Source organism: Symphalangus syndactylus, chromosome 6 (assembly GCF_028878055.3).
Source record: "Symphalangus syndactylus isolate Jambi chromosome 6, NHGRI_mSymSyn1-v2.1_pri, whole genome shotgun sequence".
Taxonomy (NCBI): domain Eukaryota; kingdom Metazoa; phylum Chordata; class Mammalia; order Primates; family Hylobatidae; genus Symphalangus; species Symphalangus syndactylus.
In genome coordinates this window covers 47862131-47884503 of record NC_072428.2, presented here as the reverse complement: position 1 = coordinate 47884503, position 22373 = coordinate 47862131, and the positions used below count along the sequence as shown (strand labels likewise).

Below are 22373 nucleotides of genomic sequence, written 5' to 3'. Positions count from 1 at the left end.
TAGATTTTGTAGTCATAGATTGATAAAGCTGGGGATATATGCAATATACTGTTATCCTTTGAACTGGAATAAACTTGACTAGAATAGGAAATTAAATATATTTATTTCATTAAAGAAATACCTGGTTTTCTAGTCAGAAAGCTGTGCTGACTTTTATCAAATCCTTATCTATTGTGATTGGCAGGAAAATCTGCCAGGCTCATAGGATTTTATAAAAGATATTGCTAGTAGTTTACCTAAAAGTTGTCCTCTCATTCTTTCTTACTAACAGAATCCTGATCTTCTTTGGGGCAGCAATGTGCTCATTAACATCCTACATTTCCAGGCTTCTCTTTCAGATTAGGGGTAGCCATGTGACTTATGGCCATTAAGCTTAATAGAATGCAGGCAAAGCTGCACTTAAAAGAAAATTTATACTCTTAAACCTTTATTAAAATCAGAGGAGAAAGGATAAAAATATACTAAGTATGCAGTCAAATCTAAAAGATAGTAAAACATAATTAAAGAGCAAGATTAAGAAACAGAAATGACAAAGAAATTTTGTTGAATTTTGCCTATAAGTTTCCAAATGTACTCTTCACTACCTCTCAGCTTTCGTATCTCCTGTCTCTCAGATACAGTAGCCTCTTGCTGCTCCTCTAATATGCCAAGTATACTCCCTTCTCAAGGCTTTGCCCTCTGCTCCCTCTGCCTGGGATGCTCTTCCCTCAAACATTCACACGGTCTGCTCCCGCACTTCACTATGGCTTCTGCTCATTTGAAAGGCTTTCCTAACCACCTCATCTAAAACAACAAGCCCATGCCCTCTCCCCCCTTACCTTGCTTTATTTTTCTTCATGCCACTTATCATTTCACTCAGGAAGTTTCATAGCAGAGTCCTCTCCTACTTTTATTGAACAGATGATTCTCATATAAATGGTTTCAGAGCACGCAAAGCCATCCAGTTCATTTTATTCACTTAAAATAACCAAAATCTGACCATAGTAGTATTCCCCAAAAGGGGGACTTACAGGTCAATCTCATTTGTAAATAGATTTTAAAATCCCAAATGCTGTACTTACATTTACCCCAGGTAATGTATACAGTATAAGATTATTAAATAGAATAGATAAGTCTGTCCGATAAATATGACCTTTCATCAAAGTGGTGGGAAAAAAATTTCTGGGGGGAGGGGAGAGGGATAGCATTAGGAGATATACCTAATGCTAAATGACGAGTTAATGGGTGCAGCACACCAACATGGCACATGGATACATATGTAACAAACCTGCACATTGTGCACATGTACCCTAAAACTTAAAGTACAATAATAAAAAAAATTTCTATTGTGATTAAAACTCATAATGGAGAGTATGGGGACAGGCACATTAAAAGTGCCCTCCAGATGGGCAGAGGAAGAAAAGAATGCAACTGATGCCACTCAAAATACACACACACACACACACACACATACACACATTTCTTATAAACACTTAACCTGGTTTTTCAAGAATATGTAGCAAGACAAAGAAAATTCAGAATGTACCTGTATCACTTTCCAAAATGATTTAACTTCAGGCCTAGAAGAAAATGTTTTGCATTTCAGGTTAAATATAAAACCTATAACCATCAATGACTCAGAGCAGTGGAGTAGATCTGCAAATAATAGGCTTTCTGTTTGGCAAAAATAGCGCTTTCTCTCTGAGGGTGTAGAGAAGTCCCATGTCAGATGTGTAAAACATCATTTTTTGCATACATTAAGAATACTGATTTTATGGTACTTTTTATAAGAAATTGTAAGAAGTGTTTGTAACGTACAGGTTTATTTAACTGCAGCTGAGTTCCTTCATGATAAACAGTACTCCTAAAAGCATACTTACCACATCCTTCAAGGTTTACAAATATATATATTCACAAATTTTCAACAGAATCTTTAAATATTAAAATTTTCATTTTAAGATAGATTTTGGGGGATCTAAAAACAGCTATTCTTTTCTTAGCTTTGTTCAGAAAGCATTTCCTTTAATTTTCATCAATGTTTCAATAAGTCATTATCATATCACTGACATTGTCATAGACTTCTGAGTACTTTCTCGCTCCAGTCTTCTAATTTATCAGTTGCCTTAGAAGTACTTGGTAGCTATACGCATAAAGCATAGGAATTCTTTCTATTACTCACTGAGAAGTTTCATTTTTGCTCTCCAGTCTACCAAGCCCTATATTTGCCAAAATAATGTTCTACTTTCTTACCACAGCAATTCTAAAACAACAGGTTGAATAGCTGCATGCAAAATTTCTTGACAAGAATTTGATTTCAAATTTAACTTCTTTTTGGCTGGCTGAATTCTAATTATTTTAGCTTAAACAAAAACCAAGATAGAACAAATGTTTACTCACATTTATTTCTTTCTCATTTATGAATTGATCTGAAAGATATGTTACTAAAACAAGTCTACTATTTCACAGGACAAATGATGTCACTCATATTTTAGAGGCTTAAAATTAATCAAGTATTGCAAACTTACGTAAACACAAAGATTAATAGCTCTTTTTCTATAGAATCATGGAATTATGTTTAAGCAGGACTTTTGATATAAAAATATGTAATCCCAGCACTTTGGGAGGCCGAGGCGGGCGGATCACGAGGTCAGGAGATCAAGACCACGGTGAAACCCCGTCTCTACTAAAAATACAAAAAATTAGCCGGGCGTGGTGGCAGGCGCCTGTAGTCCCAGCTACTCGGAGAGGCTGAGGCAGGAGAATGGCGTGAACCCGGGAGGCGGAGCTTGCAGTGAGCCGAGATTGCGCCACTGCACTCCAGCCTGGGCGACAGAGCGAGACTCCGTCTCAAAAAAAAAAAAAAAAAAAAAAAAAAAAATGTATTACAAAACCAAAGAATCATCTAATACAATGTTTCTTTGTGTCTCCAAAGATTGGACATACATAGGTACTGGACATAATATAAGCAAATAAAATAAGTTCAAATTATGTCAGTATCTAACTAACAAATGAGCCTTCCTTTGGCTAAAGGTTTTCATTTTATTTTTAGAACTAAGGCAAGTCAATAAAACAATTCTGATAATGAAAATCTCTGGACTTTTATTTAATCATAAAAAGGTCTCTTACATATTGACCCTAGAAGATACACTTACAGCAATTTCCTCAAGAAAATGAACACAAGAATGGTTTTATAACATATAACTAGCTATAATTTTCTTCTCCAAAAGCAATTTTTTTAGTTTTCTTTGCTAAGACTGTGTCTACAAGAAACCTAAATAGTCGGCCCGGCGCGGTGGCTCACGCTTGTAATCCCAGCACTTTGGGAGGCCGAGGCGGGCGGATCACGAGGTCAGGAGATCGAGACCACAGTGAAACCACGTCTCTACTAAAAATACAAAAAAAAAAATTAGCCGGGGGTGGTGGCGGGCGCCTGTAGTCCCAGTTACACGGAGACGCTGAAGCAGGAGAATGGCGTGAATTCGGGAGGCAGAGCTTGCAGTGAGCCCAGATCATGCCACTGTACTCCAGCCTGGGTGACAGAGCGAGACTCCGTCTCAAAAAACAAAAACAAAGACAAAAACAAAACAACAACAAAAAACAAAACAAGAAACCTAAATAGTCAGTTCAGTCAAAAATGTGTTTTATTCAAGTAAAGGGAAAAAAAAACTTATGAATTGTCTGACATTCTGTAGACCAAGCCAAATGACTGACTGCTTTAGTAACATGTTTACAAAGCCTAAAGAAGGGCCCAATGAGTTTTCTAGATGATATTGCTATATTTTAACGAAGACTAGCACTTGTTTATTATTTTCATTAAGGGCATGATTAAGAAAATGAGTCTGTATTGTCTTATAAAAGTATTTACAGCATATTTAAAATTCACATTATTTCAGAATTTTTAAAAATGTTTGATTGATGTGTGCTATTAACTTTTCCTTTCTATTTTAATTTGCATGATGTTCCTCACTGATTAAGCTGTAATACGGAAGGACAGTCTTAAACGTGGCCCCTATACCGACAGTTAAAAGCGAGAACAGAGGCCGGGTGAGGTGGCTCACGCCTGTAATCCCAGCACTCTGGGAGGCCAAGGCGGGTGGATCACGAGGTCAGATCGAGACCATCCTGGCCAACATCCTGACCAACCTGGGGTTTTAGCAGAGAAACCCCATCTCTACTAAAAATACAAAAATTAGCTGGGTGTGGTGGCATGCGCCTGTAATCCCAGCTACTAGGGAGGTTGAGGCAGGAGAATCGCTTAAACCCATAAGGCGGAGATTGCAGTGAGCCAAGATCACGCCACTGCACTCCAGCCTGGCAACAGAGCTAGACTCCGTCTCAAAAAAAAAAAAAAAAAAAAAAAAAGCGAGAACAGAAATTGCAGTTCAGAGACAGTGGATAAACCAGAAAACCCTCTCTCTGATTCTTCCCTGTTGATATCAGTCTTTTCTCCCTCTCCATTATAAGCAACCAGAAGCTAGCCAGGCACAGTGGTTCACGCCTATAACCCCAACACTTTGGGAGGTGGAGGCAGGCCAATCACTTGCGGTCAGGAGTTCGAGATCAGCCTGGCCAACATGGTGAAACCCCATCTCTACAAAAAATACAAAAATTAGCCAGTCATGGTGGTGTGCTCCTGTAGTCCCAGCTACTCAGGAGGCTGAAGTTGGAAAATCGTTTGAACCCAGGAGGCAGAGGTTGCAGTGAGCTGAGATTGCACCATTGCACTCTAGCCTGGGTGACAGAGTGAGACTCTGTTTCAAAAAAAATAACGAATAAAAAAATAAGCAACCAGAAGCCAAGGACCTTTCTTCAGCACAGGCCCTTCCTTGTACATAATAGTCACTCAATGAAAATTTCTGAGTGTTGATTTTGTGGAAAAGAGCCAGAATCACAAATCATTTAGTTAGAAAAACAGGCAGGAATATTGGAAAAGTCGTCAAAGAAATGAGGGGATCATATGGAGAAGAGATATCTCAAACGGAATGTGAGAGCTCTCTTCACATTTCTGAAGAGGATTAGGCATATGGGATTAGACTTCTGTGTGATTTGAAGAGACAGTGGGTGCCAATTTCCATCTAATATAAAGGGCTTCCTGACATTTACAGCTGTCAAAGATAAAAGGAAAGACTGTCTCAGTGACTACAAGTGTTTGAGTAGAGGCTGGAGCATCAGTCGGAAGAAGGTAAGCAATGGGGGAATTTAAGAACAGACTAGGACGTATTGAGGTTCCTTCTAGCCCTAAAATTATATGAAGATGAATCACTCCCAACGATCATCTGAGATGTAGCAGACATTTAAAGGAACAGAAGTGGCAGTGTTCCTCACCTCCACTGTGGAGATTTCAATATTATAATGGGGATCCAGATCAGACCAAACCAGTTACAGCCCTAAAATTCACCTCAGTCAACAAGAACTCCACCTGGAACAGAGCAGCATTATTGGAATTTACCCTGGGGTGGGGAGAGGCGTAGTGAGATGCAGGGAGGAGATGAGCCAGAAGGCTGGATGTGCTGAGAAGTAGTGGCCCTGCCTAGAAAAGAAAAAGATAAAAAATAGAAGAAAAAATATTGTAAGAAAAAGGAAATAATCCCTCCTTCCCCTTCATGAAATCAGAGAATAGGTCTAAGAGTGAGAAAGGGGGCCCGCACGTAGCTAAGGCAGTCAAAAAATTCAATGTTGCCAATAGATTCTTGAAGAAGTAAAACCGCTCTAAGGATCCAAACAGGAAGGCTCTGCTGTGCTCCATCCAGGAAGCTGAAAAGAAAATAGTCTCCTCATACTCAGGAATCTTAATCCAATAAGCAAAAGATCAGTAAGATCAGGAATTCGATAGTAAAATCTGGGAAGTCTGCTAGCTTTGACTATCAAGCACCAATTAAAACTTTTTCACTAATAAATATATTAATGTAAAATTCCACAGTCAGAGTGCCTGTCCTCTACATCAAACATTCTCAAGAGTACCGAGAGAGAGGAGCTGTCCAAAAGCCAGCAACTTTCCAGGAAACTATGTAGTTAGCTGAGGAAATGTGTGATGTAACGCTCTGACTTGGATGTTTCATTCCACATGAGGAAAGGAACTCTGATCCTCAAGATCACATTCAAGGGTTGAAAGCACAATTGAAGGGTCCAGGCAACTTTCCCCTTATAGCCAGACCTCTGCAAACTTGACAACTCCAAACAGTCTACAACAAAACACCAACAACAGATTCCAAAATCCCTGTCTTCAAGTTTTAGCAGAAATAATATTAATTTAATAAAACAGAAACAACAACAAAAATTACTCTGAACTGTGAGCCCCTCCAGGGCAGGAACCATGTCCTATTTACACTGCCATTTATGTCCAGCAAAAGGCATCCATTAAGCAAGGATTATTGATTGAAAGTCATTAACTGATTGATGGAAACAGTGTTTTGGAGCTTACAAATATAATATACAAGGCAAGTACCCAGTGTAAGGCAGACAATGACTCGACATGTAAAAGAAGACTGAATGTATCTGTGAAGTCTCCAAGGCCAAAAACTGCACCTCCACCACAATGCAGCCCTCACTCCATCTTGTAGCTTTCCTTTTGGAGCAAAACGTTAAAACCCCTACACCTAACCTGACTCCAATCAGGCTAAATTTCCACCAGATTCTGAAAGGCTTCCTATCAGACAAGATGCTATAAGTGCACCCCCATCTTATGTTCTAGACAACATTTTTGGTTTTCAGGAGTCTAGAAAGATATAAACACGTAAGTATTTATTTTGGCGATGGACCATATTGTCAAACCCAAAGGGCTTCTGCTGGCCTTACCTACTCCCCAACATCTATAGGCATTGGTCATAATAAACCTTATTATTAATATCTTCATATTCAACAAAAGATCAATATTTTTGCAGACAGAGTAACTAACAATAACTGGTTTGTTTTTCTTTCATAATAAAACGTGTAAATCATAGCTAAGACCAAAAAGATTCATGAGAGACATAACTTTCCAGGCTCCCCAGCCACATAATTTCAAGTTAAGAATGCTTGTTTTCTGGGAGAGCCTGTTTCCTTTGATCCCAGTGATGAGCCACTTATCCACAGCACACAAATCCTAGACTCATAGCCAGAACAAAAGCATTTAGAATGTCATAGCTGAGGAATAAATGTGCCATGGCTGTTAAATTCAGCAAAACAGGAAAGAAGAGAAGAGTGAATCTGGCAGCAGAACTACCCAATAAGAAAAGGCACTTAATGGCAAGTTTTCTATAAGTCTGACCAGTGAGAGCATCTAAAGGGCAGTTAGGAGTCCAGCAAACAGCATCAGAGGTCCAAGAGAACAGGCCAAATGAGAATCTAGCCATCTAATAGTTTATGTATATATCCAGCACACACTTTAATACCTGTGATATACTAAGGACTGAATTACAGATAAAGAGATTATGAAGGCATAGGCTTCACTCATAATGATTATGATAATGATAATAAATATGAACAAAGTATAAAAGTGATACAAAAGATGGAGTGGCCCAGGCAGTAACATGATCCAGTTGGACACATAGAATTTTTAGAATGAGAGATACCAGGGTTTGAATTCCACTCCTATCGCTTATTAGCTCAGTTCCCCTACATGTAAAGCAAAGGTAACAGCAGTAACTATCTTTTCTATTTTTATTTTTTATTTTATTTTTTTTGAGACAGAGTCTTGATCTGTCACCCAGGCTGGAGTGCAGTGGCGTGATCTCGGCTCACTGCAAGCTCTGCCTCCCGGGTTCACGCCATTCTCCTGCCTCAGCCTCCTGAGTAGCTGGGACTATAGGTGCCCACCACCACGCCCAACTAATTTTTTTGTATTTTTAGTAGAGACGGGGATTTCACCATGTTAGCCAGGATGGTCTCGATCTCCTGACCTCGTGATACGCCTGCCTTGGCCTCCCAAAGTGCTGGGATTATAGGCGTGAGCCAATGCACCCGGCCAGCAGCAACTATCTTATGTAATTGTTGTGAGGACTAACTAGATAACACTTGTAAAGTTTCTAGTACTTTGTCTGACACATATTATTGCTTTAAAAATCGTTATTACTCACTTGCTGAGGGAAAGTTTCATGGGGCAGGTAATACTCAAACTAAGCCGTAAGGAATGAGTCAGAGTTCAGCTGTGAACAAGTCAAGGAAAGGTTCTCCAAGTAGAGACACCAGCGCATGCAAGGGCCCAGAATCTGTGGTTCCAGATGAATGGAGGGAGGTGGTTTCCATCTGAAGGCAAGAACAATAGGAGAGAGAAAGTCAAGTCTCTCTCCTGGGATGAGAAGTGGGAAGAAGCACTTTCAGAAAAGATTCGGGTTAAATAAGAGTATTTTCACTGAAGAATAGGCACAAAAGATGGATGGGGTGGAGTGGGACATGAGGCTCTTGTACTGAAGAGATGCAAAAAAAAAAGGCTACTGTAATGGAATAGTCTTAGGTGGGCACTTCCAAAACTGACCCTAATCAGCCACAGGTTTTAGTGAACAGAGAGTGACCACCAAATTCAACACTAACTCTTCAGCAAGCAATTGAAACTCTGCAATGGAGGGGGCACAGGGCATCAATGTCTGCTGAAAATATAAACTGTAAAGCTAAAAAGTTATCAAGAATAGGCTCCAGCCAGTACAATCAATCAAAATCTACTGCCGTACGAACATATTAGAATTTAGTGACAAACTCACTATAGTCAGTGTTTCAATGTGACAGAATAAATGGCTTATTTCTAATGAGTGCCAAAATTACAAAAAATACCAAAGGATGCTTCTCACTATAACTTCCACAATGAAATATTAAGTTCTTTATTTTATACATATATACACACAAATGTCCCTACTCCAAATTCAGTACTATTGTCAAAAAGCTACATCAATTTTAAGAAATAGAACATGAATGTTCTACCATTTGAGAGTCTAAAGACCCCAAGTTTCTAAACAGTTACTGAACATTAAAATCTCAAAAGTCTTCTGACACAGTTTTACATCTATTTTTCATGTACACAAACTTAAAATGAAATGTTTGTGCTCATGCTAAAGCAGAAAGAACCTAAGCTTTACTGTCAGACCAACACTCAAATTCCTCCCTAGTAACCTATCTTGTCTCAGCCCCCACATATGCAACGTATATAGATGGTGTGTATATATCTGAATGGCAGATTTGTTTTAGGGATAAGGTATCATGTATGTAAAGTCCTGATATGTTTTAAGCTCCTAATAAATGGAGGCTTTATTACTGCTGTGCAACTGTCAAAACCCGATGCATGACAGCATCAGAAAATTATTTTAGCAGTCATAATCTCTCAACCTAATGTTCCAAATATTGTTCTACATGGATTCTAAGATACAAATTGCCATATAATTAGCTCATAGTTAGCTTAAAATACAACCCTATGGGAGCTTGCTCTAGATGTTTGCAGCTGAGTTGTAGAGGGAATGGCTTGATGGAACAGCCTACGAGAAACTTGTCATGCTAAATTCTGAATGCTACAAGGCACCCAGATACCGCATTTATAAGAATTGTATAATTTAAATATATGAATGCTGAATAGCAAAGAGAACATTTTAATTTAGCCAAGACCAAAGTCTATCAAATAAAAATTACTTGTCTATATTATACCTTAACAACTGATTGAGAAGGAAGAGTATATATATGATTAGGTTTTCAGAGAAAGGAGGCATCTGTATCCACAGATTTATTTATTTGGTGAGTTTTTGAAACCTTGCAATGGAACTATAAAAACAGTGTGATTAAAATCGATAGAGCACATCAATTGGTGATTCTGTTGCCCAAGAAAAGGCAATAAGCCTTAGGCATGTTATTAGTAGATTATACAATTTCACTGACAGGTTCAAGATTTTTAAAGGCAACTGAGAAGAGAGAGGATTTCTCTTTTGGAGCCAAGGGATTTTTCTCTTCTAAAAGGAAATCACCATGTCCCTTTAAAAATGAAGATTAAAAATGTCTTCTGCAACATTTGAAAAAATAATATTGTTTTCCTTTATTTCCTAAAATAAAAATACATTGATGATTCTGATTAAAATTAAACTGAAAGCTACTTTTGTTGAACAATACTGTATCCAACCACATATCCATTTAACAAATACCAGAATAATTTGGGAAGTAGAGGTTATAAGTTTATTATTTCCAAAAAGTCCATGCAGAAGAATATAAAGTCTAAAAATATGAGTTTCCAGACCTCTTCTGCAAGAATTATAAGTGACGGCCGGGCGCGGTGGCTCACGCCTGTAATCCCAGCACTTTGGGAGGCCGAGGCGGGTAGATCACGAGGTCAGGAGATCGAGACCATCCTGGCTAACACAGTGAAACCCCGTCTCTACTAAAAATACAAAAAATTAGCCGGGCGAGGTGGCGGGCGCCTGTAGTCCCAGCTACTCGGGAGGCTGAGGCAGGAGAATGGTGTGAACCCTGGGGGGCGGAGCCTGCAGTGAGCCGAGATCCGCCATTGCACTCCAGCCTGGGCGACAGCAAGACTCTGTCTCAAAAACAAAAAACAACAACAAAAAAAATTATAAGTGACTCTCTTTTCATGTATTAGTGATAAAATTATATACTTTTACACAGGCCTTCAAATTCAAAGAATGTTGTTTCAAAGCACACTTTTTAACGAGATAACAAAAGTCATGTAGACATAAACTTGTCTTATTAAAAAGTGACCAAGTCAAACTGAACCTAAAATCAGCAGGACTTTAGTCAGATATTCCACTATACTACAAACAGAAAATTGCAAAAATGTTCTATTGGTTGCCTTATTGTGAAAAGTCCAGAGTAGAAACATCTTCATGTAGCCTGGGAAAACTAACAGCAACAATTTCATGAAGCTTTATGCTTATAACAGAAAAGAAAAAGTTGACTATAAAGTTGACCAGTTTAATCACTGAATCTCAATAGGAAATACAAGGCTAGGCTCACAGAAATAAATAAGTTGACTCAGTCATTGGCTATATAGCTTTCGCCAAATGAACAGTAAACTCTACTTAGTGGAGCTTAAGTCATTAGACTTACATCAGGCGTAATTTTTCAAAGAAAACTACAAAACACTACTTTCTTGTCAGTAATATATGTACACACTTGAAAACATATAATAGCTTTATGTTCTAAATAGCTATTGAAATAGATAGCTTTATTAACTAAATAATGCAAACAATTTTGTTTAGCTTCTCCCTCTCCCTCAGTCTCCACATTCAACATTGACAAGTCCATTCTATTTCCAAAACACTTCTCAAATCCATCAGTTTTCTCTATTCCAAATATCACAATCCTAGTCCACACCACTATCATCTCTTGCCTGGATTACTGCAGGAGTTTCCTAACTGGTCAACCTGACTCCAACTAAGCCATCTTATCTCCATACTCTCAAAGCTTTCTCCATACTCTAGCCAGAATATTCTTTCTAATATGCAAATCTGATCATATTTCTTCCCAACAAAAACCACTTCAGTGGCTCCCAAAAGCACTGAGATTAAAGTGATCCCTTAACATGACATACAGGAGCCTGTGTGACAGTCTCAGCTTACTTCTTCAGGCTTAACTCATACTACTTCCTTAACAAAATTTGCCAACACACAGAACTTCTTTCATTTCCTGGAATCCAGTGCTTTCTCTAGGCCTTCTTATGTGTACTCCCAGCCTGGAACACTCTTTCCCATTCCTCTCTTCATCTGCATAATTCCTACTCTTCCTGCAAATCTCAGCTTAGACATCATCTCCCCTGAAATTCTCTTAAAATCTTGAGTCTTGGTTGAGTCTCTGCCTCTCCTATGTACACTTGCTATATCATACTCTGAATTGTACTTGGTCACCTCCTTGTCTGTATCCTTCACTATACCCAAAGCTCCCTGAAGGCAGAGTTGGTGTTTATGTTGTTAGTCACTGTTTATCAGGTGAGAGAGTGACATAATAAGATGTGCTTTTTGGAAAGCACATTCTACCTTCAGTATAGAGAATGTATAGATGACAGGACAAGGTGGGAGATGTAAAGCAGGAAATCATTACAATTGTTTTAAGCAAGATGAAATTGTGGCCTTAACTAGGAAAGCAGAATCAGAGATGGGAAAAGTAGACAAATTCTAGAGATATTTAAGATGTATAGTGATAGAACTTGGTAACTAATCAGTTATGACCTGATAAGGGAAAGAGAAAAGTCAATACATTGAAAACTGAGATAGATAGCAGCCATTTACTGAGACAGTAAAGACAGGAGGAAGAACAGATCTGGAGTAAAATAACCAGTTCAGTTTGGGATGTGCTAAGTTTGCTTTGTCTTAATTATGCCAAAATGGAGTTGTAAGAGATAATGGATATTTAGGACCAGAGATAAGGAGAAATTTAGGTAGGAAACATGAATTTAAGAGTTATTTCATAGAGGCCAGGCACAGTGGCTCATGACTGTAATCCTAGCACTTTGGGAGGCAGAGGCTGGTGGACTGCTTGAGCCCAAGAGTTTGAGACCAGTCAGGGCACTATGGCAAGACCCCGTCTCTACAAAAAGTACAAAAATTAGCTAGGCGTGGTGACACACCTATAGTCCCAGCTACTCAGGAGGCTTACATAGGAGGATCACCTGAGCCCAGGAGGGCAAGGCTGCAGTGAGTTGTGATCATGCCACTGGACTCCAGCCTAAGTGACACAGTGAGACCCAGTCTCAAAAAAAAAAAAAAAGAGAGAGAGAGAAAGAGAGTTACTTCATAGAAAAGGTAACTGAAGTCATGCATATAGGTGAGATCATCCAGGAAGGATATGTAGAATGGAAATAAGAGAGCCAAGAAAAGAATTCTGAATAACATTAACTTCTAAAGGATAATCAGAGGAAGTCTTCAGTGGACTGAAGACTGAAGAATGGAAAGGGTGTCCATAAAGGCAGCAAGGAGGTCATTTCTTGAAGGGAAGATTGGTCAAAAGCCAAATGGCTCAAATTTTCAAATAAGATGAAGACTGACAAGTTATATTTAAAAGTTGAGCTGTGGAATACCATCAGCAAAAATGGCAGATTAAGGATCTCCAAAATTTTTCTTATCCACAAAAGCAACAAAAAAATGGCAAAAAAATTCAGAATAAACTTTTTCATAACTCCAGATATTAACTAAAGGCTTGCAGTAACCCAAAAAGCATGCATGTGTGAATGAATGAATATCAGTAAGAACAACAAGCTTTGTGGCATTTTAACTTGCCTTAGTCCCATCTCTGACTCCCTATCTCCACAATAAAAATAATCATGAAAAGTAATAACCCACAATCCTGGTGCAGCTTAACAGCTACCGGAGAAAGGAAAATGGAGCTAGGGCTCTTTCAAATGTTCATTCCCAAGAACTGTCATTATTTTACCATCTAGTGGTTCCCTGGAATAACCCACTTGTAAGTCAGTCTATATTTGGCCTAACTCAGGGCTTGCCAGTACAAAATGCCTTCTTCCCAGGGATTTGTAATTGTTGAAAATAATTACAAGCAGGTGTTTTAACTTCACAGTTGCCCAAGGCAGTTGATAACACTTCAAGCAACAAGACTAACCAAAAAGTTTAAAAGAAAAAGCTGGAAAATTAGATCTCTGTAGGGGCTTTGAAAAACTCCAACATATTCCTGGGAATCTAGGAGGCTACACACACACAGGGCTATATGCATGCACAGGAAAGACTTGAGAAGCTCCTAAACTCTCATCTCTGGCTGACCTTGAAGCTCTGCATGAGCAGGAAGTGAAGGCCAAGGTAAGTTGTCAACGACCTTGCTTAGTGTTGCAAGTGTAGCCCAACATGCACGTAGAGTTCTTTGGCAAAGAACGGGTGATTTATTGCTTCTAGGCATTGGAGGAAATCTTTTCCAATCATTAGCTGACCACCAAGACAAACAAGTAGACACTTCAATGGTCACAAACAATATAGATTATAGTCTTCAGACAAGTAGTTCAGAAAGGTCACCAAACTACTACTACTACAACCAGCAGCAACAAAACACCCTGGGGAGGGGAGAGTATCTGATTTCCAGAGTTGCCACAAATAAAATGTCCAATTTTCAACAAAAAATTATGAGATATGGGAAAGAAAACAAGCAAGCATGGCCCACACAGAAGGAAAACGAAGCAATCAGTGGAAACTGCCCTAAGGAGGCCCAAATGTTGAACTTACTAGACAAAGACTTTAAATGAACTGTTTTAAATATGTTCAAAGTGCTGAAGGAAACCATGTCTAAAGAACTAAAAGAGGCTGGGCATGGTGGCTCACACCTATAAACCCAGCACTCTGGGAAGCTGAGGGGGAAGTACTGCTTGATCCCAGGAGTTCAAGACCAGCCTTGGCAACAGAGCTAGACTCTATCTCTAGTAATGTAAAGAATCAGCCAGGCATGGTGGCACACACATGTGGTCTGAGCTACTTGGGAGACTAAGGAGGGAGGATTATTTGAGCTCAGGAGTTTGAGGCTTCAGTGAGCTATGATCACACTACTACACTCCAGCCTGGGTGACAAAGCAAGAACCTATCTACAAAAAAAAAAAAAAAAGAAAGAAAGAAAAGAACTAAAAGGAAGTATAAAGATATAAATATATTATATTACACCAAATAAAGATGATCAATAAATATATATGTTTTAGTCCATTTCCTGCTGCTATAACAGAATACCACAGGCTGAATACTTTCTAAAGAACAGAAGTTTATTCGGCTCATGGTTCTAGAGACTAGGAAGTCAAAGAGCATGCCACTAGCACCTGGTGAAGATCATCTCATGGTGGAAGGCATCACATGGTGAGCAAGCATGCAAGAGAGAGTGAGGAAATCAGGCCAAACTCATCATTTTATCAGGAGCCCCAATGCTGTAATAACTAAACCATGATAATAGCATTAATATATTCATGAAGGCAGAGCTCTTATGACCTAATCACCTCTTAAAGGTCCTAACTCTTAATACTGTTACAATGACAATTAACTTTCCAGCACATAAACTTTTGGGAGACACATTCAAACCTTAGTGATATATAAATTATTTTTTAAAATTAAATAGCAATTCTGGAGTTGAAAAGCATAATAACTAAAATGAAAACTTCACTAGAGCGGCTCAACTGCAGTTTTGAGCAGGCAGAAGAAATAGTAACCTGAGACTAGCTAGTTTGAGGGACAAAAAGTAAACAATTAAAAAAAAAACACACAAGATCCCGTTCCAAGATGGCCAAATAGGAACAGCTCTGGTCTACAGCTCCCAGTGTGATCAACGCTGAAGACGGGTGATTTCTGCATTTCCAATTGAGGTACCTGGTTCATCTCACTGGGACTGGTTGGACAGTGGGAGCAGCCCACGGAGGGCGAGCCGAAGCAGGGCGAGGCATCACCTCACCTGGGAAGTGCAGGGGTTGGGGGATTTCCCTTTCCTAGCCAAGGGAAACCGTGACAGACCGTACCTGGAAAAACAGGACACTCCCGCCTAAATACTGTATTTTTCCAATGGTCTTAGCAAATGGCACACCAGGAGATTATATCCCCTGCCTAGCTCAGTGGGTCCTATGCCTACGGAGCCTTGCTCACTGCTAGCACAGCAGTCTGAGAAGGATCTGTGAGGCAGCAACCCGGCAGGGGGAGGGGCATCCACCATTGCTGAGGCTTGAGTAGGTAAACAAAGCAGCCAGGGAAGCTTGAACTGGGCAGAGCCCACTGCAGCTCACCAAGGCCTGCTGCCTCTGTAGACTCCACGTCTAGGGGCAGGGCATAGCTGAACAAAAGGCAGCAGAAACTTCTGCAGACTTAAACGTCCCTGTCTCACAGCTGTGAAGAGAGCAGTGGTTCTCCCAGCATGGTGTTTGAGCTCCGAGAATGGACAGAATGCCTCCTCAAGTGGGTCCCTGACCCCCATGTAGCCTAACTGGAGACACCTCCCAGTAGGGGGCTGATTGACACCTCATACAGGTGGGTGCCCCTCTGGAACAAAGCTTCCAGAAGAAGGATCAGGCAGCAATATTTGCTGTTCTGCAATCTTTGTTGTTCTGCAGCCTCCGCTGGTGATCCCCAGGCAAACAGGGTCTGGAGTAGACCTCCAACAAACTCCAACACACCTGCAGCTAAGGGATCTGACTGTTAGAAGGAAAACCAACAAACAGAAAGGAATAGCATCAACATCAACGAAAAGGATATCCACACCAAAACCCCATCTGTACGTCACCAACATCAAAGACCAAAGGTAGATAAAAACCACAAAGATGGGGAGAAACCAGAATAGAAAAGCTGAAAATTCTAAAAACCAGAGCACCTCTTCTCTTCCAAAGGAACACAGCTCCTGCCAGTAACGGAACAAAGCTGGACGGAGAATGACTTTGACAAGCTGACAGAAGTAGGCTTCAGAAGGTCAGTAATAACAAACTTCTCCAAGCTAAAGGAGGACGTTTGAACCCATCGCAAGGAAGCTAAAAACATTGAAAAAAGATTAGACGAATGGCTAACTAGAATAAACAGTGTAGAGAAGACCTTAAATGACCTGATGGAGCCAAAAACCATGGCACAAGAAGTACATGACACATGTACAAGCTTCAGTAGTCGATTTGATCAAGTGGAAGAAAGGGTATTAGTGATTGAAGATCAAATGAATGAAATAAAGCAAGAAGACAAGTTTAGAGAAAAAAGAGTAAAAAGAAATGAACAAAGCCTCCAAGAAATATGGGACTATGTGAAAAGACCAAATCTACGTTTGATAGGTGTACCTGAAAGTGACAGGGAGAATGGAATCAAGTTGGAAAACACTCTGCAGGATATTATCCAGGAGAATTTCCCCAACCTAGCAAGGCAGGCCAACATTCAAATTCAGGAAATACAGAGAACACCACAAAGATACTCCTTGAGAAGAGCAACCCCAAGACACATAATTGTCAGATTCACCAAGACTGAAATGAAGGAAAACAATGTTAAGGGCAGCCAGAGAGAAAGGTCAGGTTACCCACAAAGGGAAGCCCATCAGACTAACAGCGAAATCTCTCAGCAGAAACTCTACAAGCCAGAAGAGAGTGGGGGCCAATATTCAACATTCTTAAAGAAAAGAATTTTCAATCCAGAATTTCATATCCAGCCAACTAAGCTTCACAAGTGAAGAAGAAATAAAATCCTTTATAGACAAGCAAATGCTGAGAGATTTTGTCACTACCAGGCCTGCCCTGCAAGAGCTCCTGAAGGAAGCACTAAACACGGAGAGGAACAACCGGTACCAGCCACTACAAAAACATGCCAAATTGTAAAGACCATCAATGCTAGGAAGAAACCGCATCAACTAACAGGCAAAATAACCAGCTAACATCATAATGACAGGATCAAATTCATACATAACAATATTAACCTTAAATGTAAATGGGCTAAATGCCCCAATTAAAAGACACAGACTAGCCAACGAGATAAAGAGTCAAGACCCATCAGTGTGCTATATTCAGGAGACCCATCTCACCTGCAGAGACACATATAGGCTCAAAATAAAGGGATGGAGGAAGATCTACCAAGCAAATGGAAAACAAACAAACAAAAAAAGCAGGAGTTGCAATCCTAGTCTCTGATAAAACAGACCTTAAACCAACAAAGATCAAAAGAGACAAAGAAGGCCATTATATAATGGTAAAGGGATCAATTCAACAAGAAGAGCTAACTATCCTAAATATATATGTACCCAATACAGGAGCACCCAGATTCATAAAGCAAGTCCTTAGAGAACTACAAAGAGACTTAGACTCCCACACAGTAATAACGGGAGATTATAACACACCACTGTCAATATTAGACAGATCAATGAGACAGAAAGTTAACAAGGATATCCAGGACTTGAACTCAGCTCTGCACCAAGCCATACTAATAGACATCTACAGAACTCTCCACCCCAAATCAACAGAATATACATTCTTCTCAGCACCACATCGCACTTATTCCAAAATTGACCACATAGTTGGAAGCAAAGCATTCCTCAGCAAATGTAAAAGAACAGAAATCACAGCAAACTGTTTCTCAGAACACAGTGCAATCAAATTAGAACTCAGGATTAAGAAACTCACTCAAATCCGGAAAAGTACATGGAAACTGAACAACTTACTTCTGAATGACTCAAAATGAAGGCAGAAATAAAGATGTTCTTTGAAACCAATGAGAACAAAGACACAACATACCAGAATCTCTGGGACACATTTAAAGCAGTGTGTAGCAGGAAACATAGCACTAAACGCCCACAAGAGAAAGCAGGAAAGATCTAAAACTGACACCATAATATCACAATTAAAAGAACTAGAGAAGCAAGAGCAAACAAATTCAAAAACTAGCAGAAGGCAAGAAATAACTAAGATCAGAGCAGAACTGAAGGAGATAGAGACACAAAAAAACCCTTCAAAAAAATCAATGAATCTAGGAGCTGGTTTTTTGAAAAGATCAACAAAATTGATAGACCGCTAGCAAGACTAATAAAGAAGAAAAGAGACAAGAATCAAATAGACACAATAAAAATGATAAAGGGGATATCACCACCGATCACACAGAAATACAAACTACCATCAGAGAATACTATAAACACTACTATGTAAATAAACTAGAAAATCTAGAAGAAAGTGATAAATTCCTGGACACATACACCCTCCCAAGACTAAACTAGGAAGAAGTTGAATCTCTGAATAGACCAATAACAGGCTCTGAAATTGAGGCAATAATAGACAGCCTACCAACCAAAAAATGTCCAGGACCAGACGGATTCACAGTGGAATTCTACCAGAGGTATAAACAGGAGCTGGTACCATTCCTTCTGAAACTATTTCAATCAATAGAAAAAGAGAAAATCCTCCCTAACTCATTTTATGAGGCCAGCATCATCCTGATACGAAAGCCTGGCAGAGACACAACCAAAAAAGAGAATTTTAGACCAATATCCCTCATGAACATCGATGTAAAAATCGTCAATAAAATACTGGCAAACCGAATCCAGCAGGACATCAAAAAGCTTATCCACCATGATCAAGCCGGCTTCATCCCTGGGATGCAAGCCTGGTTCAGCATACCCAAATCAATAAATGTAATCCATCACATAAACACGACCAATGACAAAAACCACATGACTATCTTAATAGATGCAGAAAAGGACTTTGACAAAATTCAACACCCCTTCATGCTAAAGACTCTCAATAAACTACATATTGATGGAACATATCTCAAAATAATAAGAGCTATTTATGATAAACTGACAGCCAATATCATACTGAATGGGCAAAAACTGGAAGCATTCCCTTTGAAAACCTGCACAAGACAGGGATGCCCTCTCTCACCACTCCTATTCAACATAGTATTGGAAGTTCTGGCCAGAACGAGCAGGCAAGACAAAGAAATGAAGGGTATTCAATTAGGAAAAGAGGAAGTCAAACTGTCCCTGTTTGCAGATGACATGATTGTATATTTAGAAAACCCCATTGTCTCAGCTCAAAATCTCCTTAAGCTGATAAGCAACTTCAGCGAAGTCTCAGGATACAAATCAATGTGCAAAAATCACAAGCATTCCTATACACCAATAACAGACAGAGAGCCAAATCATGAGTGAACTCCCATTCACAATTGCTACAAAGAGAATAAAAAACCTAGGAATCCAACTTACAAGGGATGTGAAGGACCTCTTCAAGGAGAACTACAAACCACTGCTCAATGAAATAAAGGAGGACACAAACAAATGGAAGAACATTTCATGCTCATGGATAGGAGGAATCAATATCGTGAAAATGGCCATACTGCCCAAGGTAATTTTATAGATTCAATGCCATCCCCATGAAGCTACCAATGACTTTCTTCACAGAATTGGAAAAAACTACTTTAAAGTTCATATGAAACCAAAAAAGAGCCCACGTTGCCAAGATAATCCTAAGCAAAAAGAACAAAGCTGGAGGCATCACACTACCTGACTTCAAACTATATACAAGGCTACAGTTACCAAAACAGCACGGTACTGGTACCAAAACAGAGATATAGACCAATGGAACAGAACAGAGGCCTCAGAAATAACACCACACATCTACAACCATCTGATCTTTGACAAACCTTACACAAACAATAAATAGGGAAATGATTCCCTATTTAATAAATGGTGCTGGGAAAACTGGTTAGCCATATGTAGAAGCTGAAACTGGATCTCTTCCTTACACCTTATACAAAAATTAACTCAAGATGGATTAAAGGTTTAAATGTTAGACCTAAAACCATAAAAACCCTAGAAGAAAACCTAGCCAATACCATTCAGGATATAGGCATGGGCAAAGACTTCATGACTAAAACACCAAAAGCAATGGCAACAAAAGCCAAAATTGACAAACGGGATCTAATTAAACTAAAGAGCTTCTGGGCAGCAAAAGAAACTACCCTCAGAGTGAACAGGCAACCTACAGAATGGGAGAAAATTTTTACAGTCTACCCATCTGACAAAGGGCTAATATCCAGAATCTACAAAGAACTCAAACAAATTTACAAGAAAAAAAAAAACATCAAAACGTGGGCAAAGGGTATGAACACACACTTCTCAAAAGAAGACATTTTTGCAGCCAACAAATATATGAAAAAAATATCATCATCACTGGTCATTAGAGAAATGCAAATCAAAACCACAATGAGATACCATCTCATGCCAATTAGAATGGTGATCATTAAAAAGTCAGGAAACCACATATGCTGGAGAGGATGTGGAGAAATAGGAACGCTGTTACACTGTTGGTTGGAGTGCAAACTAGTTCAACCATTGTGGAAGACCGTGTGGCAATTCCTCAAGGATCTAGAACTAGAAATACCATTTGACCCAGCGATCCCATTACTGGATATATACCCAAAGGATTACACATCATGCTACTATAAAGACACATGCACACGTATGTTTATTGCGGCACTATTCACAATAGCAAAGACTTGGAACCAAGCCAAATGTCCGTCAGTGATAGATTGGATTAAGAAAATGTGGCACATAAACACCATAGAATACTATGCAACGATGAAAAAGGATGACTTCATGTCCTTTGCAGGGACATGGATGAAGCTGAAAACCATCATTCTCAGCAAACTATCACAAGGATAGAAAACCAAACACCACATGTTCTCACTCATAGATGGGAACTGAACAATGAGAACACTTGGACACAGGGCGGGGAACATCATACACTGGGGCCTTTCATGGGGTGGGGGGCTGGGGGAGGGATAGCATTAGAAATACCTAATGTAAATGACAAGTTAATGGGTACATCAAACCAACATGGCTCACGCATACCTATGTAACAAACCTACATGTTGTGCACATGTACCCTAGAACTTAGAGTATAATAAAAAAAATTTTTTGAAAAAAAAAAGAAAAAGGAAGGACAAAAAAAGAAGTAAACTTGACTTTTTAGGAGATTGCTGAAATAAGTCCCATGTATATGATCATATGCAAATTATAGAGGGAAGGAACACTCACGAACAACGGCAATTATCCTCTCATTTAACTTTGCCATACACTTTGTCTTTCTTATAATTCTAATGCTGTGTATTGTGTGCAAAAAATGAATTTATGCAGTACATGTATTTGTAAATTATTTGAAAACAATTTTAATTGCTGGTGCTTCTATGATTAGACTTGAATTTAGTTTATTCTCTGTGTGTTTTGTATAATAGCAGATAATGTCACCCAGAAGATGATTTACAAAATGTAATGTGTTTAAGGAATTTCTACTGATGTTAATTAAGTTTGATCTTGCCTCTAGGATTGGACAATCACGTAAAAATTATTTTTTTTAAATAAGCCTGTGTGATATTTCTTTTTTTTTTTTTTTTTTTGAGATGGAGTCTCGCTCTGTCACCCAGGCTGGAGTGTAGTGGCGCGGTCTTGGCTCACTGCAAGCTCCGCCTCCCGGGTTCACGTCATTCTCCTGCCTCAGCCTCCCGAGTAGCTGGGACTACAGGTGCCCGCCACCATGCCCGGCTAATTTTTTATATTTTTAGTAGAGATGGGATTTCACCATGTTAGCCAGGATGGTCTCGATCTCCTGACCTCGTGATCCACCTGCCTCGGCCTCCCAAAGTGCAGGGATTACAGGCGTGAGCCACTGTGCCCGGCCGATATTTCTTTTTTTTTATGTTAGGTAGCATCCCCCAAATTAAGGAAACAAGTAATTACTTTTACCATATCAGTTTTTAGAGGAAGCACTGACTTATCATCATGTATGAATAGTTTTGCATAGCATACAAAATTATCAATATTTCTTATTTTTGTATATTATTGATACTCATTATCATAAATTAATTCCACGTATTACAAACAAAAAATAAAAAAAAGAACATAGATTCTGTGGGATACCATCAATGTATCAACATATGCATAACCCAAGGGAGAGAAGAAACATAAAGGGGAAGAAATAATATCTGAAGAAATAACGGCCAAAAATTTCTACATTTAGT

The 22373-nt window shown here is 39.2% G+C and overlaps 1 protein-coding gene across 19 annotated transcripts in view; it reads right to left on the bottom strand.

Moving 5' to 3' along the window:
* STK33 (serine/threonine kinase 33) overlaps nt 1-22373 on the bottom strand; it is a 229170-nt gene that overhangs the window by 98737 nt on the left and 108060 nt on the right. For 3 of the 19 annotated variants that reach the window (XM_063641135.1, XM_063641133.1, XM_063641130.1), the window contains exons 3-4: nt 1526-1559; nt 819-883 (exon numbers count right to left, since the gene is read on the bottom strand). The exons of 12 other annotated variants lie outside the window; for them this stretch is intronic. In XM_063641135.1, the coding sequence (XP_063497205.1) occupies nt 819-850 (32 nt within the window). In that variant the 5' untranslated portion in view covers nt 851-883; nt 1526-1559. Of the gene's footprint in view, nt 1-818; nt 884-1525; nt 1560-2376; nt 2409-8033; nt 8203-22373 lie in introns of those variants that run through there. 4 more of the 19 variants (XM_063641134.1, XM_063641131.1, XM_063641132.1 and 1 more) reach the window with 2 other exon arrangements.